General features: G+C 50.7%; 1 protein-coding gene across 7 annotated transcripts in view; it reads right to left on the bottom strand.

Moving 5' to 3' along the window:
- wake (ankyrin repeat and fibronectin type III domain containing protein wide awake) overlaps window positions 1-20599 on the bottom strand; it is a 284968-nt gene that overhangs the window by 19688 nt on the left and 244681 nt on the right. For 5 of the 7 annotated variants that reach the window (XM_050176938.3, XM_050176936.3, XM_050176934.3 and 2 more), the window contains 5 exons: window positions 8867-8999; window positions 6824-6976; window positions 5678-5925; window positions 2456-2560; window positions 1482-1560 (listed from right to left, as the gene is read on the bottom strand). In XM_050176938.3, the coding sequence (XP_050032895.1) occupies window positions 1482-1560; window positions 2456-2560; window positions 5678-5925; window positions 6824-6976; window positions 8867-8999 (718 nt within the window). Of the gene's footprint in view, window positions 1-1481; window positions 1561-2455; window positions 2561-5677; window positions 5926-6823; window positions 6977-8866; window positions 9000-16166; window positions 16520-20599 lie in introns of those variants that run through there. The other 2 variants (XM_055069774.1, XM_050176935.3) reach the window with 2 other exon arrangements.

The raw sequence follows: 20599 nt of genomic DNA, 5'->3' as shown, positions 1-20599 counted from the left end.
ATGTTTCTAGGGCGCGCGTAACTTTGTTTTTCTTGGAGAGCGGGTAAACATCCATGCACGCGGGGCGTCCCAGTGCGAGATGCGAGGCTCGAGAGGTGGGGAGAGCCTGTGCTTAAACCCGTGCTCTTTTCCCTCGCCGCGGCCTACGTGCGCCGAAGCACGCGCTCAACGCCCCAACCCTTCCTCTCCGACTTCCCTTTTCCGGAAGTCATCCCAGGAGAGTGCAAAGACAGAAAAAAAGAACCCCGCTGGAGAGAGTGTCGGTCACGCCGTTACGGATGCGTCACGGAGACGAACACATCCAGAGCGAGGTCGACGAAGCCGTCGCTAGCGAAAAACGCGTTGTGTAAACCCGAACGACGCGCGCGCTTGTGTGGGAGGAACAATGCGAAACGGCCGGACGCACGCTGGCTGCCGCCACACTTAAAAGGACGAGTTTCGCTGGAGAAACGTCGCCGGCGCGTTCCTCCCTCTGCGATGACCCGCCTATACGCGCGAGGTGCATCAGATTTCCCACGGCTTTAAGTAGGCCGGAAAAGTGGCCGGAGAACCTTGAGCCGCCGAGACGCGCGCGATTAACTAGCACGTATACGGTACATGCGGATCTTGCATTCGTACTCGCAGAGAAAAACTGAAGAAGTCGCGCGCACATAGAAGGATACTAAGCAGACGGAACCAGCGCTGAAACCAGCATTCATCCCGCATACCGCGTTTCTTTGCGCGCGCGTGCGTGTGGTGTGTGTGTGTGGTGTGTGCGTGTTCAGTTTTGCGCTGCGAATACGGGTGGAAGGCTCTAGCAACCAACAAGCCCGCATTCGCGCCTTGACAGCTGTACGAGTAAGCAGTACGCTCGCCGTCGATCTACGTATATACAGACAGTGCAAAGCGTGACGTCGTGAAAGTGTCTTGCGGCATAAACAGCAGAATACGGTTTATCGTTGTCCCGCTTTCAGTGTCTGTCTCTTCCTTCAATTGATTATCCGTGCAAGTTTGTGAAAGCTGCCTTGTTGCCAGAAAGGTTTCACGTCCCGTATATATGTTTTTGTTTAACAATGTATTCTTCGTGGAGAAAACAGCGGCGAAGTAGATGCCAGTATTTCAGATACATCCACATAATAATCGATCACCAAGCCGCGTTACCGCTGATGTCCAATTCCGTGTAAGTACCAGTGGTACGGTGCAAGCACCGAGTGAAATCGTTCGACAGGTCAGACAGACATAGGCGACCTTACTAATTTCTCCGGACAAACATTGCTTGAAGAGGGGAAGAAGAATGAAGAAGTGTGTCAGCGTCTGTCTTTCTACTTCAGCCGTACCTGTTAGTTTACAAACTTGAAGTTTCCATATGTCATGTCAAGAAGCGCACAATTCCTACCATTCTTGCGACTAAAACGCATAGGGAGCAATTAGTCTCGCCACCTATACCGTATAACATCGCCGTATACGAGGCTTGAATAGGACTGCAGTCATGCTTGGCTCACCTGTTGACGTCGACGTCGCTGGACTCGAGAATGGAGCGGGCCCGTTCGATGTGATGGTGCTCGACAGCGGCGAACAGAGCTGCGCGTGGGAAGAGAACGCGACCGGTCACCTCCGGTCAGACGCGAAACTTTTTTTCTAAGTGATGCAATAACACTAGCTCGTTTTGACCACCAAACCGATATCAGAGCAAATATGTTTGATTTATAGAAGAGACACCTTGTAGCACACAGTCATTCCTGTCCAATCCCTTGAAATGTTTTTTTTTTTTTTTTTTGCGTATCTCAGCCGCTGAATCAATGTACAAGTAAGAAATTCACCTTGCGGTGTATCAGTGCAACCATTAACACCTGAACGCTCGAAAGCCTCCTACATAACCAATCATTAGATAGCATGTAATGCCGGTGTCACACGTACACTTCTGATCGCGATCGGGGCCAATCCGGATCGAGCTTGATACGGATCGGGTGTTGCTGCACGCCCATTTGCGATCGCGATCCTGCGGGATCCGGATCTGGGCGATCGCGAGATCCGAGAATTGCGATCAAGCCCCTTGATCGCGATCGCAGGCTGACGTCTGCGCCTTTAGCGTAGTATTTTGAAAACACTGAAAACAAGAAGTGAGGGCAGCTCAATAAAATGCGTTTAAAAATCTTTTACCAGCAATAATAAGCTGTAAAATTGAAATATTGTCCGAATTTAAATATATCTTGTAAATTCGAATTTGTAGCCAATACATTATGTAATTCTGAGAGTTTCTGACGATCCGCAGACGATAACTCGATCCAGATCGCTAGGACCATGTAGCAGCGACCATTGTTGATTGCAATCAAGAAATCCGCTCTGACACGACCTGAAGTGTACGTGTGACAGCAGTATAAGTTCCCAAGTGCTCACTGTTCGCAGTTGGCCATCGCACATCAAACGTTCCGAAGTGCCTGGGGCACGCCTATGTTGGGGTAGTGGTCAAACTCACCCTGGAGATCAATGTTGAACTTGTTGAGTTTCTCGAGCTTCTTGCGCTCGGACTTGGACAACGAGAACCCGTCGAGAAGCAGTTCCACACTACTCTGACGCAGGCCTGGCGTGACCAATCACCGTCACCACGACCACCACCACCACCACAGGGGACGATGCAGGGTGCAGAGATTTCGGTTTTGTGCAGGACGCGGTCGAAGGCGGCCGCGGAGAAGGCAAGACCAGTGACGGGGCAGTTGGTAGAATACCGTGCAGGGTGTAGAGTGGCGGAGGAGGTGAAACAGAAGGGAGAGGGGCGTGTGGAAAGAACAGAGGGCACAGAGTGAGGTGGTGTTTGTGCAACCCACAAGGCGAAACAGAGTGGACACAAGGACAGCGGTGGTGTATACAAGAAGGGTGTGCGACCACTCCCATGCCCTATTAGACCATGTGACGCGGCACTATGTGATGGTCGCACGAAACGGGCGCCAGGCCCGGTGTAACACTGAAACTCCGGTCGTACAGGCGGTGAACGATGGCACAATGCAAACGCGATGGCTCTGCGCGTTGTAAACTGTAAGACTGTAAAACGTATTTTCGGAGCACGGGACAAGAGAAAACGCGAAATTCCGCCGCAGCTAATACGTTCGTCGTCGTATAGAAACATTGTGAATTCGGCAGCTTGGTACAGTTTGTCATAGCACTAACGTTATGGCAAGTGCATTACACAGGACAAAGTATAACAGCAAACGAGGACCAGCGCATGTCGCTGGAACCGTTAGTATCACCGAGTGGCAAAGTGCAGCGGATACTTCCCCGCAACACCACACCATGGCTCACCTAAACTTGAGCCTGTGGGGCGATGTTTACTTGCGAGAAATTGCAACGTTTTCTCGAATTGCGCGCTCCGAAAAGTTTCGCACTCGTCACTACCTTGCGACCATCACGAACGGTCTAACTCAGACATTGTATGGCGTTTGGGTCCATGGCAGCCCAAGTTTCAATTTAACGTGTGTCCGCATTTTTAGGGCATGTAGAAGTATCAGGAATGACACGGCGATTATGTGTTCGTGATCACACAAAACACCGCTACACATGCATGCATAAGAAAATGGTAAAAAAAAAAAAGTCCAGTGCCGACTCGAGTGTTCAGTTTTCGGCTTTAGAGCTAGACTTTTCACAACATCGTAACCCTCGCATGCAACCGGTACAAGAGTCCGTAGTGAGGTCTATGATGAACGTCAGCTGAACTCGCGGATTATTACCTAAGGAACATAAATGGTTACCGTGGTTTACTACTACGTCATGAATGTACGAATTTTCTTGCCAACCATTCAGAAAAACACACTAATTACGAGTGAAAAAATAATAGGGACGCGAAATGCGTCTGTTGGCGCACACTCTTACAATGCCGCACCGCGGAGTATAGTGAAAGGATTAAGCGTGCTGGCATGTTCGCTAAAATGGCCAATATGAGCTGGCTCGAAGGAAATGATGTGGGATATATCATCATATAGGTTGCAGCAACGTTCCTACTATATACTACAGTTCCGTGCATCACGCGTAGCTCTGGACCTTATACATATATATAAAAGAAAACACACATGAAGAAGCAGCTTCGATACATCATGGCTGGCTAGATACGACGAGACTACAGTAGTACAGCGCAGCGTGCTATCAGAACATAAAAGAAGAACGAAAACGTTGATACAGAACTTACGGAACATCGCTCGGAGCCTAAGAAGAGCGTTTCTAAACAAACATTCTCAAACGAAACAAGCGCATGCGACAGACATGCAAGCTCGTGCTACGTGTGAAGCATCTCGATTGCGTCACAGATTCCGTGCATTTCGTTCCGTCTACAAGAACCTCAGTGACAGTGACGAGCGCTTTCGGCATCTGTCAGCGACGAATCGCGAGAATGCGGTTGCTCGTCGCGCTTTTGCCCATGCTCAAGAATGCGGGAGGCAGTCAAGTGGGGAGGGGGGAGGGAAGATACCAAAATGCAAAAAAAAAAAAAAAAATAACGAAGAAAGAAAAAGAGGATTGCTACATGCCTTGTAGAACAGTGCGCATTTGTGAAGTTGTTGCCACTCTCGAGATATCAAGGCGACAGTAAAGGAGGATACATGAGCTTAAGTTGGATTAGTAAATTGCGCTTCCGGAACGCCAGAGAGGTCGGTGTCGCCGCAAGCAAAGCAGCGCGAGGAGCCGAGCTATGCACAGTGCTCTGCGTACATCGGTGCGCCCTTCGTTACTGCCGCTTCCATATGCCAAGCCCTAACGTGGTCTCGCGGCGCTCAGTGTGCTCACAGTGTGGCCCGACTCTTGTCACCAATCACCCAAGAGAAATCGGTGGCACCGAGCACCGCAGAAATAGGGAGGCCGCACCATGGAGGCGCGTTCAGAAACGCTCCAATATACCCCCACCCTGTTGCCATAAATGGCAGCCAGATGGAACGCAATCCGGACGTATTTACGGCGTGACCCTCCGCGGTGTCTACGACGTTCTGGAAGCCGATTGGACTACAGACCGGCCATATGAGAAAAAGATGGAGTCCTGCGTTTTTCTCCTTAAGATAGAATGTACGAGAATACTGTACCTTATAAGATAACAAATAAGACAGGATGCGCTTACTGCTGCGCTGTACGTGCTCAATTTGTGCAGAAAGATGGCATTTTATGGCCCAGATCGTTTATTATAACACCTGGCGCAGTTCCTTGTCAATAAAAGAAAGTGCGCATTTGCCTTCTATACGTGCCTTACAGGGCTCATTCACGTGTACCGCCGACGCGCAGAGGGCGCGCGAACAAGTTGGTCCCCGGTCGCAAATTGTCGCTTCGGTTGAAAAGCTACTGTCTTGTGTTAGTCGCTCAATGCTCAATTTTTCAGTAGCGCGACTGCAGTCGCACACCTACTGAACCAATGAGCGTCAACTGAACGCGGCAATAGCATTAAGAGTAGACGTGAACGGCATCAATCGCGAGACATTTCGGTGTGGCGACGGGCAGGCAGCGCTTGCCGGTGTAAACATCGGTCGCCGTGAGTCGATCCTTGGTCGCCAGCCGCGGTCGGTCGCGCGACTTCTGTCAGTCGCTGTTTCGTGTTTTCATCGCGCGGAAGCTAAACGGACGCGTCGACGCCGGGTCACGCCTCGAATGCGCCGCAAATACGCGCTCCATGTGGTTGTCGTTGCGGTTCGATGTCCGACGCGTCTTCGAATTGTCTCTGCGCGCTCACCTGGCACACCCTTGGCGAGTCGACTGGGGACGCTGGGCGAATTGGGCAGCGCCCCCGGTCGAGCCGTCTGGCCCGACGTCGGCGTGGTCTGGAACGATGCTTCGTCCGCCTGTCCGTTGGCGGTCAGGCACGACGAATGGTGATGGTGCTGGTTGTGGGCCGCGGCTGCCGCCGTCGCGTCCAGCAGGCTGTCGATGCTGGCAGATCGGCGCAGGGGCGTCGACGGCACGCCCGGGAAGCCCGTGGCTCTGTGCGTTCGCCGGCGAGACGGGGCAGAAAGGACCGTGTTACGTTTGCCCCGTTTCGTCAGTTTTTTATAAGTAATTGTTATGCAGACGACATATTACTCTTCCCGAACTATTATGTAAGGCTGCGAACTGTTGCGAGCTAAGAGCACTGGCACGTGCACTCGGGTTTCATGAGTTTTGAAAGTGCGGTGGTCGTTTAAGTCGCTTGGCCCGACCGTGCTGTATCACAGCAACACTGCACCGGCAGTCGCAATTGCTGTGCCTGTGTATAAGCTGTGCAGCCTAGCTTCTACTGTGATCGAGAATGCCGACGGTTTGCGCAAGAGCTATATACAGAAAAACAGACATCGCAAAGCTACAACGGTAGGTAATTTAATTTTAATCGCAAGATAGTCCAGCTGGCCGCCTCGTATACAATGGGAGGCCCGTAGAAGGGAGATGAATCATAGAGATAAAGGGGCTGTACCGCGAGTACATGTGCACGCGAAAAATAAAATACATCAGATAAACGCTAGGCTGCTAAAGAAGCTCCCGCGGAGCTCAAGTTTATCACAGCATGTGCCGTCTAAACTAGCCTCAACTTCACAGTTTCTGACAAAAAGAAACGAAGCCACTGCTGGTCGCCGAGTCCTGTGCGAGTCATGCTGCGCCCGTGGAGCGTCTGGCTCTAAATGCTTTGGTACATGTGAGGACCGCGGTTAGTCTCCCGAGCTTCCAAGCAATGCGGATGCAGCGGGTATGGTCATGACAAGGTGTTACAGAGCCAGCCGCGGCTATGAGCAAACAGGCTTCGATTCTCTTTGACAAAGATCTGCACTGCTCGAGTCATCGAGACACTGGACGACTCCAGCTGCCCAGAGGGCTTCACCGCCTACACGATCGGTGCACCAGCACTCACGGGTCGAACACCGACGACGTGGACGACGCGGGTCCCGGCGGTGACAGGAGCGTGCTGCTGGCCGAGGGCGATCGCTCGCCGGGCGCCTTCTCCTTTTGCATGAGCAGCCGCGCCAGCTTGGCCAGGCCGCCGCCCACGCCTCCTTGCTCTTGCCTGCACGACGGTAATCACGGGAGCACATTAGTCACAGGTCACAGGGACAGCGTCGCGTAAAAGGTGTCATTAGAAGTTATCTCGGACTTTTAAGTAGCGACTGCCCGTCGTTTGGTGACGCTCGGCTGTCGCCCACGTGCACCACGGTTCGTTCATCCGGGAACGCTGCATAGGTTGAGCCTCAACCATGCTCGACGGCTACACCGGTCTCGAGAGTAATCGTCAAGTTCTGTGTAGTCCATTGACACCGCATGTCGTTCGAGGTACTCGAAATGGCAGGATAAGCTTCCCGTATAGGACAGAAACGAACGGCATGACGGCAGGTGTTTACAGCTCCTATATCGTGTACATGTATAGACCGTTTCATCGGGCGAGGAGGAAAGGGCGCGCGGAGAGCCTTTCCTCCTCTCTGGCTTGGGCGATCCGGCGCGGCGCTGCTTGAAAGTATTGCTGTCGCGTGCTGCGGAACGATTTCGAGGTGTTTTAGATCTTACTTTGTGAAATTTACGCCATGTTCGTTGATATAAGGTCGTCAGGGAAGCCTTTCGGTGCATCGGTAACTACTGTAGGCAGAAATATGTCTTGGGGGCGCAAAAATGTGACACGCATAATCAGCCGCGGTGTACGAGCATGATCAGTCGCGGTGCGTGTATGTGTTGTTTACTATATTGCTTATATCGATTTTAATTCAACAAAGAAAACCGGCGTCTCTGTATTACCAACATTAAATGGTAAATCAGCTCACTGTCTGATCGATTGGCGTAGGCAGTAAAACATAAAACATAAGAGCGCATGCTCGTGCACGGCCAACCTAAGGCAACCACGAAACATCTGAGCGGCAGGCGCTATCAAATATTTGTGATACACTGGCGTCGTTCTCACGCATTTCAAGTCTAGTATGCTTGAAATTACCATATGTCTACGCTAGCCTTGCTGCATGAGGCCCATGGCATATTATTACTGCGAAGCTGGTAGCCTCTAGTTGGTCGGGACTTTATCGTGGGCTCGTGCTCACCGAAAAACAGTACTGCCGCCTAGCGGCCGCGGCCACTCAGACAGACCTTTGAACTTCGAAAAATTCAATGAAGAACTTTGAAAAAATTCGATTGGTTCAATAAAGCACTCGCGCTCGGCGGAGGGCCCAGAAGAATGAGCATGTATTCCGCACACATGCGTGCGTGACGTACGGCTCCTATGCTGGTGGTGTTCCTCGAGTAACGTCGTCTAACGTCGGTTAGGGTGGTGGTTGGTAATTGTCCAACGCCGGTTGCGCTTGTCTAACCTCGGCAACCACATCGCTGTACATCCACTTTCACAAGGCGAAATGGAGGCGGATTTTTTTTTTTTTTTTTTTTTTTTTTTTATGAAGCAGCAATGCAATCAGTTTCATTTAATCGCTGTGCTCAAGAGTCAGCAGTTCCTGAGGCTTGTAACACCCTAACTGTCCACATAAAGAATATACAAGAAAAAAGAAGTCAAAATGTTAAGTTACTAAGAAAAATAGATGGAATGGCATAAACGTTTCATATGTACTGACTGATCTAATTAACACGATCAGCGAATGTTCAATGCGCTGAGCCGTAGAACTACCGTGCGCGTGATCACGAATAAAGTAAATTAATGCGCGTAGGTCACGTGCTTAATGGACGATTAGGGCAAAGCTATACTAAGCTGGATGTTATCCACGATCAACTTTCTCTGCTAATGAAATACAACATTCAGCGCAACCTTACAGTTTTTAACAATAAATTACTGCACGCCATCAGCGAGCCTTCTTCTCATTCAACTGTCTATAATTACTTCACTCCACACCCTCCTCCCAATCTCATGCGAAAGTGTATAGAAGCGTTCTTTTGGTCGTCCTATACGACATTGAGTCGTGCCACTCACTTTTTGGAGCTGCTTCCATCGCCCCGTGTGCTTCCCTGCGAGGCTCCCGATCCCGCCGACGAGAGGCTGTGGCGTGGGGACGGGCTGGGCGACACGCGAACTCCGTCCTCGTCCTCCACGAGCAGCTGGCATCCTGCGCAGGACAATGGCACGGTCAGGACAGAAAAGAAAGCAGCATGCTGCAAGGATCCCGATTCACGCCGAAAACGCGTTCACGGATACTTGCCCATGCACCCTGCAGAGAAACACCCGTGTTCTACGCAAGCTCTTCGCGTTAACAGCTTGGCGGCTATGAAAAGGTGCAGTCAAACTGAAATACGAGCTACTCGGGTTCGCGACGCCTTAAAATATCGAAGAAAGACACCTTAACGCCCTTCATCACACTTGCTGTCTAGTGTGGAACGCTATGGGCTGCGCTACGTGATATAGTTAAGGCGGGTTTCGCATATCGCAGCTACAAAAAGCCACAAAAGGGCTGCTGCGATATTTGGAAGCTGCCGAATTGAGTCACCGTCTCTGATCCGGACTGAGCGACAGAATGATATCCCCAGTGGACTTTCTCTTCTTTTAACCTTTCAGTCCCCTTTTCCCTTTCACCAGTGTAGGGTAGCCAACCGGGCTCAGTCCTGGTTAATCTCCCTATCTTTCATTTATCATTTGCTTTCTCTCTCTCTCTCTCTGTCTCTCTGTTTGGTAGCCCAATTCATTTTGTGTACTGGTTTCAGTAAGAATAGTAACAGTTCTACACATAGTGAACGTAAGGTACATGTTTAATGAACGTGCAACAATCTGCGTACTCGCGCACGCAACTCCTCTACGCAGTGAACAGCGCATGCGCAATCTTGTTCGAAAGTAACGAGCACGCACGCGAAAAAAAAAGGCGATGTTGCAAAGCCTAAGGTCTGCCGACACGTACAAGCCTTCATGTAGACGTGTGTTCATGCTAAGTATGCGGAGGTTTAGTGAATTTAGGATTGCAGCACTACGCCCTCAGACAGTACGCCAATCCACCTCACGAGATTTAAGCGCTGGTTATTTCACCTATACTTGCAAAAGAGGAAAACACCTAGTATCGTACAATGCTGCAGAGCACCAAGAGGGAAAGAAAAAGAAAAGAACATCTGGACATAGAAAGAAAAAAAAATCGCGCTTCAGAAGGCAGTGTTCCTCAACGCGTGAGCATTTTATGACAGCCAGCTTGGCGAAATGCCTACACGCAGGCTTTCCTTACACTGATGAGCCCTCGAAAGAACGGGAGTCACCACTGTGCTGTTTTTTATTTTCTTTCTCTGTGCTTTCCTTGAGAAAACGAGCAGCCGGCACGCAAGCGCACAAAGCGACAGAATTCCGTCGCATCATTTGCAACACGAGACTGTAACATAAGTCGGCTTTTGGAAGTGAGGACAGATATGAAAAGGCCTTGAGCCGAGCGGAGTGCTCGGTATACGGGGAGCCATGCATGGCGTTTCGTGCTAAGAGAGAGAGGAGGGAGGGAGGGAGAAAAAGCAAAAAAAGAAAGAAGAAAAGAAAAGAAAAAGAGCCAAGGCGACAGCAATCGGCCACGTATGCCTGTATGGCCAAAGGAAAAATTGAAGGAATTTAAATATTACAGGTGTGATGATGACGATGATCATCCTTAAACATCGGCCGTCCCCCAGTATTGCGGATGAGCCAGGAATCCCGTGGTTGTAGGGGACGTGTAAAAATAACAATAATTACCACATGATCAAAATAACGAGCCGTAAAAAAAGGTAGAACTGGGGACCAACGGAGTGTGCATAACTGAAAAGTCAGGCCAGGTGAATGGACAATTACATTTAAAACAGGGATAACGAAAATTAATTGGACGAGAGACGGACAATAATTTGCAAGAGTAGTTAATAGGGGCGCTACAGAAGAGAAATAAAGTTGACATGGCAAATGTATTGTGGCTTGAAGAAAATCGCGCACACCTTCGAGCACATCCCCATGGCTAAAACCTAGTGCCAGGGCCCTAAGGAAAGGGTGAGAAAGACTACGCAGCGGTACACTGAGAAGCATTAGACTTTGAATTATTGAACTAGCGACCGCACAGAAAAAGAAAAATAGTAGTGATCAATACAGATTCAGTTGGCTTACAGAAATGGCACACGTGCGAGACACCCAGAACACATCTCTGTAAATATGGATTTAATTTGGTTTGCGTCTAATACCACCGTTGCCATATTCGCAGTCGCGTTTCGGCAAGCCTCGTAGATGCAGCAGCAGCCGGCGCGGCGAGCGTACTTGGTTTCCGAGGGCGATTAATATTATTATTATTATTTGTTTTCAACACATATAAACAATTAACAGGAAAGGGAAAGCGAGGAGCAGGCTGGCAACTGCCACTGGAAGGTGCACAACGCTTGCCTACTCTTCAGAAAGGAGGTGAGTGCAACACACAAATGGAAGATAGGAAGGAGGGGAGGAAAGAGGAAAGGAAGAGCGACAGGACAAATCTAAAGAATAATGTAGAACACACAGTACAGATCACACACAGTAGGGCCGGTCACTGAAGGTCACGCTACTGCAGAATGTTGAATGAATAGAATAGAATAGAATAGTTTCGACGCTACAAACGTGAACCTAAGTTAGTTAAACGAAGTAGAGCGCGATGAGCCTGATTATGAGGAAGTTGTATAGAAGAACGCACAAATAGCGAAGTCCCGCAATCCAGCAGCGAAAACGGATCTCGTTTTCTTCCTTCGAGACCGCGGGCGAGAAGAAACCTAAAGCGGCCTGATTAATAGCGCGTCCTCCTCGACCAAGGCGAAGCGCGCTAGCTAGCTATATGGCTGAACGGAAAAGAACAAAGACGTATGTATACGTGATGCAACCGAAGAAATGAGTCCGGCCTGCTTTCCCGCTCGGATCATATGTCTAATCATCCTCCGCCTATCTCTCGCGCAGCCCGATCCTGGATATCGTCCAAGGCGCGCCAGGCGTATAGCGGCCCGCGAGAACGAGAGCGAGCGCCTCGCAAATGGCGTTTAGGTATACACTCGCACACAATGCACGTCACCACACGAGCGTCGGTACCTCGCAGACGAAATTCTAGGTGCTACGGGTCATTATGAGTTAGTTGGAAGTGCCCGTCACGTCTCCGATTTGATAGACCTCGTGCTCTCACAAAAACTATGGCGTAGCGAGCCTACGGCGAAAAATCGATGGCGGGCGCTTATGGAGGTGTGGAGAATCGCTCGAGCGCATACGTGCACGCATCCCCAACGCCAAGTGGCTGTTAAGATCGCAGATAACTGTGGCGTGAATATGGGAGAGCGCTGGTCGGTGGAGTTCGCGAGCGCTGGCGCGTTCTCCCGGCCGGACAAGTTGGGAAACGTCGACTTCAGGAACTGTACCGTATAATTCCCCGTGTAGAACGCGAGGTTTGTACGGCAAGGTCAAACGGGCCGACAACTGGCGTGTTCCGTGTATACAGCAGTGAACAGCATTAGCTTGCTTAGCACAAAAAAAGAAAAGAAGAGTAATTTTGAACGGCGACGACGGCGACGTAATGGAGACAGCTGGAGACGGCGTAGATTGTGCGGCGAGCGTGGCGTCATGGAGACGTCACGCTGACGGCGTAAAGACATTCGCGGCCTACGACGGAAACTCCTACACGACGCGACAAGCCGAAGGCTATCTTGGGCCTGACTCAGGCAGCCGTCATTCGCCCCGCGTCACGTTACGGCGTCCGTCAGGAGGGAGCCTTTCCTCGTGTGGTTCCCGCTAAAAAACGGGACGTAGGCGACATAAGAACATCGCTTGTGCGAGCGCCTTTGATTCTGCACGTCTCTATACTTTCTCTCTCTCTTTCTCTCCACCAACGTCACCGCGCCCCGCATTTTAGTAGAAACTGGCGGTCAAACGCTTTCTCCTGACGCGGCGAATGACCTTTGTGTGAATCAGGCCCTGCGAGTCGCCAACCCGAGATCATGCTCTGAGCGGTGACCGACTCCGGCTTAGGCTTCGGCCGAGAAGACGTTGCCGGGGGGTCTTCCACACAGTTGAGCCGCGAAGAGAGAAGGCACGAACAACAGTTGTGACGTCAACGTGGAGGAGGTTGAGAGGCCCCACTTTTCTTTCAAGTGGTGACGCGTGATTTTCAAGTCACACGCGGCGTTCGTGCGACGCTCAAGGACACTTGCAAACGTCTCAATTCAGAGAGGTGAAAGTGATGGGTGCTTTGAAAGAGATGCAGACGCGATCATGAACTCGCCCAGAACCTATGCGTCCGCCGATTATCACAGTGCGTGGGATCCACGTCTGTCTATTGTAACGGGCATATCATCATATCAAAAGTCCAAATCACTCATTTATTCTAGCGGGCACCACCTCTACTGGTGGTGGTGGTGGTGGTGGTGGTGGTGGTGGTGGTGGTGGTGATGATGATGATCCTGTCAAGGTTCACATCTCACTCACGGGGATAGGTACAGAATATAGCGGCAAGAAGTATTATTTAAAAACGAGAAACACAAAGGGGAAAAAAACTAAAGGAGATATTGGAATAACTATACGAGTATGCGAGCGAACAGTCAGGCTAACTAAAAGGTGAACTTTAAAATCGGTTACACTCAATGAGATAATAAATATAATGTTAATAAAGAATTAGGAGAAACCAATTTCAGTGAAATGCATGCTGATCTGATAGGTCGAATGCAGCTACAATAATTAGCAGGGTAATGGTTTTGTTTCAGTTAGAAAATCAAACTCTGCGCAACAAATGTTATATATATATATATATATATATATATATATATATATATATATATATAGGGGACTCCTTATGCAGTCTAAAACATGATGACGATTATGATGATGTCTGCAAGGGACGCCACGAAATGTAGATGAACTGTACCCTTAACAGCTATTGATCGCTGCAGAAGAATCGCAAAGGACAAGCTTCTCAAGTCACATGTGAAAGGTTAACGCACGGACACAGTGAATAAACACACGAAGCCAACACACAGGTTTGGCTTCGAGTACTCATTGACTGCATCTGCGCATTAACATTAACTTTATAATTTCATCGAAACTCTCGCTTTTATGAAATACAGTTTGCTTCTTGGGCACCAAAGCTACAGCGAACTGTAGCTGCGGCAACTTCGGCAGAAGAAGACGAGAAGAAAAGTATCGCTATACGCATTGCTGCGTCCGCAGATTGCGAGACGAGCACCAATAGCTGTACACATATCTTCACTGAAGGTCGACATTAGGACAACGCGAACGTGGCGCTGACTGCAGCAGCGTTGCTACCTGATTCGCACATGTCAGTCACCGATTACAATATGCATAGGCTTCATTTTCTGCCTCGGGCTATTGGGTGTGAGCATGAATCCCGTAATATAACGCTGTCGGAGCGAATTTAGCCAAGGCCTCCTATAGATAGAACAGGGCCTGTGCACTTCGATCTATGACGTCATGCCACCTTGCCCAATTGCCGTAGAATCTATGGGGATGCTCCTGAGTAAGCCACCGCGATTTTGACGTAGCTGAAGCTCGCCGGGCTTGACAGTGGAAATTTCGGCCCAAGTAGCATGACGTCATAAAGCACAGTGCGCAGGCCTCCTGTCTAGGAGGCGTCGGTTTGGCGCGACACCAGTGACACCGTGTGCAAGTTCGTCTTCGTGACAGGTTCTCCCTGCATATAAAGCGCCATGTTTCACGGCAGTACTCTGGCAGGCACGTATCGTCTGCACTGAAATTACCCGAAGGGACCAGGTGCAATTGTCGGCCTCTCACGCGACCCCTCAGAATGCGCTGCCTCCGGAGGCGACGCCGTGAGAAAAGGCTCTATAGCTGTTACACGTGATGGATATGAGCAATTACAGGTCGCCGCGGTGACGCTCCAAACGATAACGCTGTTCAGCCGTGTGGAATCGGTCACGTGGAAAAACGCCGCAATATATTATACCTTCGTTTATGTGAAGTCGACGCGAGCGAGTCGAGTCAGAAGTCGAGCTGAACCAGCCCGACCCGACCGCGTTTAGATGCAGCTCGCCAAGACGGTTGGGCAGGTTAGCTCAACCCTTGCAGCCTGGTTGAAAGAACTCGCATCGACCACCGCTCGGCCCGATCGAGTCGTCGGCGTTTATACATCAACCCGACGTCCGATTTAGAGCGTGACAAGCCGACTCGAACCCGCCCCTCCCCCTTCGTCGAGTTCATATAAACCGAGCTTATTTCTGAACGTTCTGCAGCATACTGGGCCCGCAGGGACCGGAGATGCAAGAAATTCTCAAAACACTAGTGTAGGTTCGCGCAGTTTCACTAACGCGGCATGGGGGAGACCCAAGATCACCGCTCGTGCAATAACGGTAAGAACTGAACGGCTCGGGTGCAGCCGGAAAGCGAAACCAGCGAGTTCTCGAGATACCGCACCCGCGCCGCACAAAAAAAAAAAAAAGGAAAATAAGGAAAAGAAACGGCCTTGTCCTACAGGCGGATGGAATTAATCGCCTTCGCAGGAAGATGAGTATTCTTGAGGCCGTTCGATTTCGTATTTCTCTCGCCCGTTGTTTTATAATCAGGGCGTCGTCAGATAGTGCCCGGTAATGGCATTTCAGCTGCGGCTGCCAAGTCGGACGTCACAGGCGTGGCAACGGCCACGGAGAAATGTGTCGCGCCGCGGGAACTTTCCAGCACAGGTGTCGTCCGCAGCTCATTAACGTCGACGAGAGCGGCACGAAATTAGCGAGGGGGGGTGGGGCGATTCGGGAGCGCTAAGGAAACTCCTGCAGCCTCTAGCGCAACGTCAGACGCCGTGCGGTGAAGAATACAGTACTGTACTCGACAAAGATAAAGAGCGTGTGACGTCCGAAACTGTGCGCAGATCACACGTTGACAAACTTACGACAGCAACAAGATACGAAAGCTCGAGAAATAAATGCGCGATGTATACCGGCTAATAAGGGTCAACGGACGTTTTATTGGATGCAGAAAAAAATGAAAGACATTATTAATTAGCTATACACAATAGAATCACTATGTGCCTCACGTACGAAAGATCAGTGACGTGTCACTGACGAAGGCGATTTAGAGCATGACGTCAAAACCCGGCTGCCGGTGTTTTAACCAACAGCTTTGTGGCAACGATGGGAGAACGAAATGTGAATCTATAGATATGCCTACGCGTGGAAACCGCAGAGGGGGGGGGTCTGTTTCCGCGACCAGTTGCCGGAGTAAGGTTGCTACCGGCCGTCGGGTTTCTTGAGCGAAGGGGTTGCGGCTGCACGGCACACCAAACGAGTCACTCGCTAAATGAACGAACGAACGGGATTACCGTGCAAGAACGAACTTGGTGCGGCAGCAGCTGAGCCTTCACACGGTGGGCTTTTTGTCGCACCGGGCGAAAGCAAACAAGCATACCATGGCTCCTTCGAAGCACCAGCATCCCTCGCTTTCTGCATATCGCTGTTCTCGCAGGCGGCTGCGGGTGTCAACGCGAATCGGTTGCAGATCGCCCACAGTGGCAGCTCGCGCGCTTGACGGGTGGAACCAACGCCTCCTATACGCCGACACGCCACACGCGAACACGAAAGCTTTGACTCGGAGAAAAATTCTGCAGATCCAACGCACATCTTGAAACACATGTAAAGCGAAGCTTTCGTGGAGCGGTGAACCAAATGCAATAACTTTACCCCTTCCCCCTTTTTTTTCTTTCGTGCTTTTGTGCCGTAAACGATACTGGCGCGCGCGCATGCGCCCTCACGGGGATCATCTGACGCGAGGGCGCGGCGATCATCTCAAGAAGCTATTAGCTTTCGAATTGAAAAGTGAAATAGTTGGTAAGCATTTATCATTCTGATCGCGCAGCGCTCACAAAAAGAGGGGTAAGAGAAGAAACGCATATTGTGTGTGTGTGGGGGGGGGGGGGGAGTGGCGCTTAGTCAGTACAAGTAATTTTCCCTATGTTGTCCTTGCTATCCATATATACATATATAGTATACATATATGCATATATATGCACAGAACAATAGCACAAGACCAGGAACGTGTGATTACAATGACTTAGTACATGAATGCGCGACTTGACACTCGCACCTAACGTTTCTTGCATGCACTAGCAGATGGACACCTAAACTACATGTCATTCCAGCTAGTTAACAATGTGCAGATGCGATTGTGGCCTGACGGTGTGAGCATAGGGCACGTAATTTAATCATTTAAAGTGTGAGCTATTCGAAAAGACAGCAGCAGGACCTAGCAGCCACGGCCAAGAATGACCGGGAGGGATGGCGAAGAAAGCTTCGCGTTAAAAGTGCAAACTGCGGAATCGGCGACCAAACGAAACAGACGTTGCGTCTAGAAGCAATGGCTTAGGTGTATAGTCGCCGTGCACTGCGTTCTATACACAGAGATTGCAAAGACTCCACTTGGAGAGTGTGAGATCATTTTCTGCACAATAACGCGCCGGAGTCGAGAAAACAATTTCAAATCCGTGACGTCACACTGACGTATAGCGAAACTGTGACGTATAGCGAAATAATTGTGAAGTTTTTGATGGAATACTTCGTCCGTTTAAACTGCTTAATGTCTTTCTGTTAGTGCGTTTTTCTTAACATGCAAATGAAGACGACACGTCGACAGTTGCCGACGCATGCAGCTGCACGTGCGCAGTAAATAAGACCGAACCGACAGGTCGGCGCATTTTCCCAGCGGCAAATCAAGAATGCGCGTGCGCACCGGGCCATCGGAATGCGCGGCTGAACGAGGTCGAAGCATGCGTGGATTTACGATTGCTGCGTATTGATAGCGATAGCGCAGCAATAGCGAGGCATTAAGCTGAAGCGGCAACAACACGAACTGGCGCCACGTTTCACAACGCTATTACTTATCGTGTACGTATAGACACTGGAGAGCTTTAGATTAGGGGACGCAAGCGGCCTGCGCACGCAAGAACTAGGGGCGACGGTACTGCGCATGCGCTGACCGAGATGCAGGGGTCTGCGCATGAGCAGTATCGTGGCCCCTAGTTCTTGCGTACGCAAGCGGCTTGCGTTCCCTGACCTAACACTAGACAGTTTTAGTACTGCGTACGTAGCGTACGCAACGGCGTTGCGTACGTAAGATCGCTACGTTCTGCAAAGTGCGCATGGGCAGAACGCAACACGAACGGTGCGTGATGCGTACGCGGCCGCTGCGTACGCGCGCATACGATTCTTGCGTGCGTATATACGTAGGGAGCCTTGCGTGCTGCGCTCGTGGTTCTTGTTTGTTCGGGAGAGCGCGAGACAAAAAAGAGTTTCCCAATATGGCAGCGTCAAAGGCGACCAGCGGGAGGCTGTACTTTTCAATGGCCTACGATTTGGCTTTGCTGCGTGAAGTGAACGCGCAGAGGCAATTCCCGGATCCTGCACGGTGGGAACGCGTAGGAAAAGAATAGGAACTTTGTTTTCGAGAAAGTGTTCAGTGGGTGCTGTTTGCGCGAAAGCCTCGACCTGCTTTTGGTGCAGTTCGTCGCAAATGACCGTGCCAGCCTCAGAAAGTAACCACTCGGTTTTTATTTTTCTCGATATGATTCGTGTATTTCATCCGTATTAAAAGTAGAGTCTCTTAAAGGCCTGAATATAGTTCGACGAAGCGGGAACGCGCCCACACGTTACATTACGTTAGCCAGATGAACAGCGTCTATTTCGACCGACGGTTCGACGTACTGGCGGACGAGGCCAATTGCGCTCCGTCGCGCCCGGCGCCTAACGCTCACCCGCTTACGTACGTAGGCATTTCGCAGTACTAAAAGCCCTAACGCGACACGCGCTGCTACTTTCGGCAAAGCACTTGCGTGCTGCGTACGTATCTTCATGGCGCAGTACTAAAAAACTGTCTATTCTCTGCTGAGTACGCTGACGTAGCGTACGTAAGCCGCGGAAACGCCATAGCGTACACAGCATGTGCAGCTGAAGAAAACCAGACTACTTTATGTGCGTCAAAGCTTTTCCTAAGCGTTAGCTCGCGAACGCCTAATATTGTAAATCTGTCTAGCAGTAACCACCTAGCGCGTTAACTCCCACCGGCGCTGCGAAGGTCGAAAATCGAGTCGGCGACTTGGGCGGAAATGCCATTTTGCACAAAGTAGAGACCTTGGACATGAAAGAACAGCAGAAGGCACGCGAATCCCCAAGCTTATAAGCCTGGAACTGAAAGCGCCCGGTGATTAGCCAGCCGTCTGCGCACTTTCTTTAGTTCGTCAGCGCAGCATGACGAGATGCGGAACACGATCATCTCTTCTTGCGAAGAAGCTTTCTCGGTGGAAGACGCAAAGCTGCTCCTCTTACCGCGAACGCGGGATGTTGTTCCGGCAGTGATTGTGAAACACGCACTAAAATTGCAAGACATGGCCGACCATACAGCATACCCTAAACAAGAGCACACAAACCACGCGTTCGATGAATGCCAGATTCGGGAAATTCGCCCCCCCCCCCCCCCCCCGGAAAGATCATTTACGCCTGACAAGTAACGCGTGACACGGGTGCGAAAATAAAGAAAGATTAACGATGGTTTTATAATTAGATGCATATATGCGAAAGCTCGAGCCGCTATAGACCCCGCAGGGGGGAAAACACTAATAAATGCCCGCTATACAGTCGCCAGCGGGGAGAACACAAAATCCTGCACGACGTCCCGTTTGCGAAACCACCCCGAATGATTGTCACGTACTGCGCCACTGGCCGAAAGAGAATGGCCCCGCGGTAAAGAAGCGTATAGGCGCGCCGCGAACGTTGGCGTCCTGCTGCTGCTCGTCGCCACGCCGGACCGAGCCTCACACGGATGGGGCAAGGCCGCCAAAGGAGTCGCCGCGCACGCGTGGTGCGTGCTAAGAAGAACGCTGTCTGCACGCAACGCGGACAGTTCCCGAATACGAAAAAAAAAAGAAGAAAAAGAACGGGGCAACGCACGTGGTAGCGCTTGCTATAGTGAAGGGGAATTCCCTCTTCTCTAACCCCTGTAGATCTCCTCCCTCCCGGAGGACAGCCAATTACAATCCGACAGCTCGACTGTATAGTTCGATTAATTGATTGATTGATTGATTGATTGATTGAGTGAGTGAGTGAGTGAGTGAGTGAGTGAGTGAGTGAGTGAGTTGAACTCCCCAAAGCAACACATGCGGTATGAGAGACGCCGTAAGGTTGGGATATCCGTACATGTGCAAGGAAAGCGCTGCATGTATGCGTCCACTTTTGCACTCCCCAATCAGCGGTGGCTTAGCGCCTATCGCTGTGCCGCCGATAAAGTTGTGTCGGGTTCGTATCACGGCCGCGGTGGCCACATTCCTATGGGAGAAGAAGAATGCAAAAGAAACGCTCCTGTACTTAGCTTTAGGCTATACCTTAATGAACCCCAGGTGGTCAAAATTATTCCGGAGTCCCTCCTTACGACCTCCACTACAACCCACTGCGCCGCTCAAGGACCTTAGGTCCCTAGCTTTTTTTTCTTCTTCTTTTGCATTCCACCACCATTAGAATAATGCCGTTGCGAGGGGTATCGAACCCACGACTTGATCAACAACAGCAGAGCATCACGGCTCCTTATCGCTCCCCCCCCCCCCCCCCCCCCCCCCGGCGCACACAGCTTTCGCCAGTGTTTCCCGGTTCGCGTGAGCTGGGGCACCGTATACGTGTTGCGCATCACAACGGCCGAGACTCCGCGCGCCGGCACACCGCGCCGATAAATGCACTCGTATACACGCAAGTACGCGCGCGCACGAAACGCGAC

Source organism: Dermacentor andersoni, chromosome 8 (genome assembly GCF_023375885.2).
Source record: "Dermacentor andersoni chromosome 8, qqDerAnde1_hic_scaffold, whole genome shotgun sequence".
NCBI classification, from domain to species: Eukaryota; Metazoa; Arthropoda; class Arachnida; order Ixodida; family Ixodidae; genus Dermacentor; species Dermacentor andersoni.
Note: the sequence above shows the minus strand (reverse complement) of the source record. Positions and strands in the feature narration are given on the sequence as shown.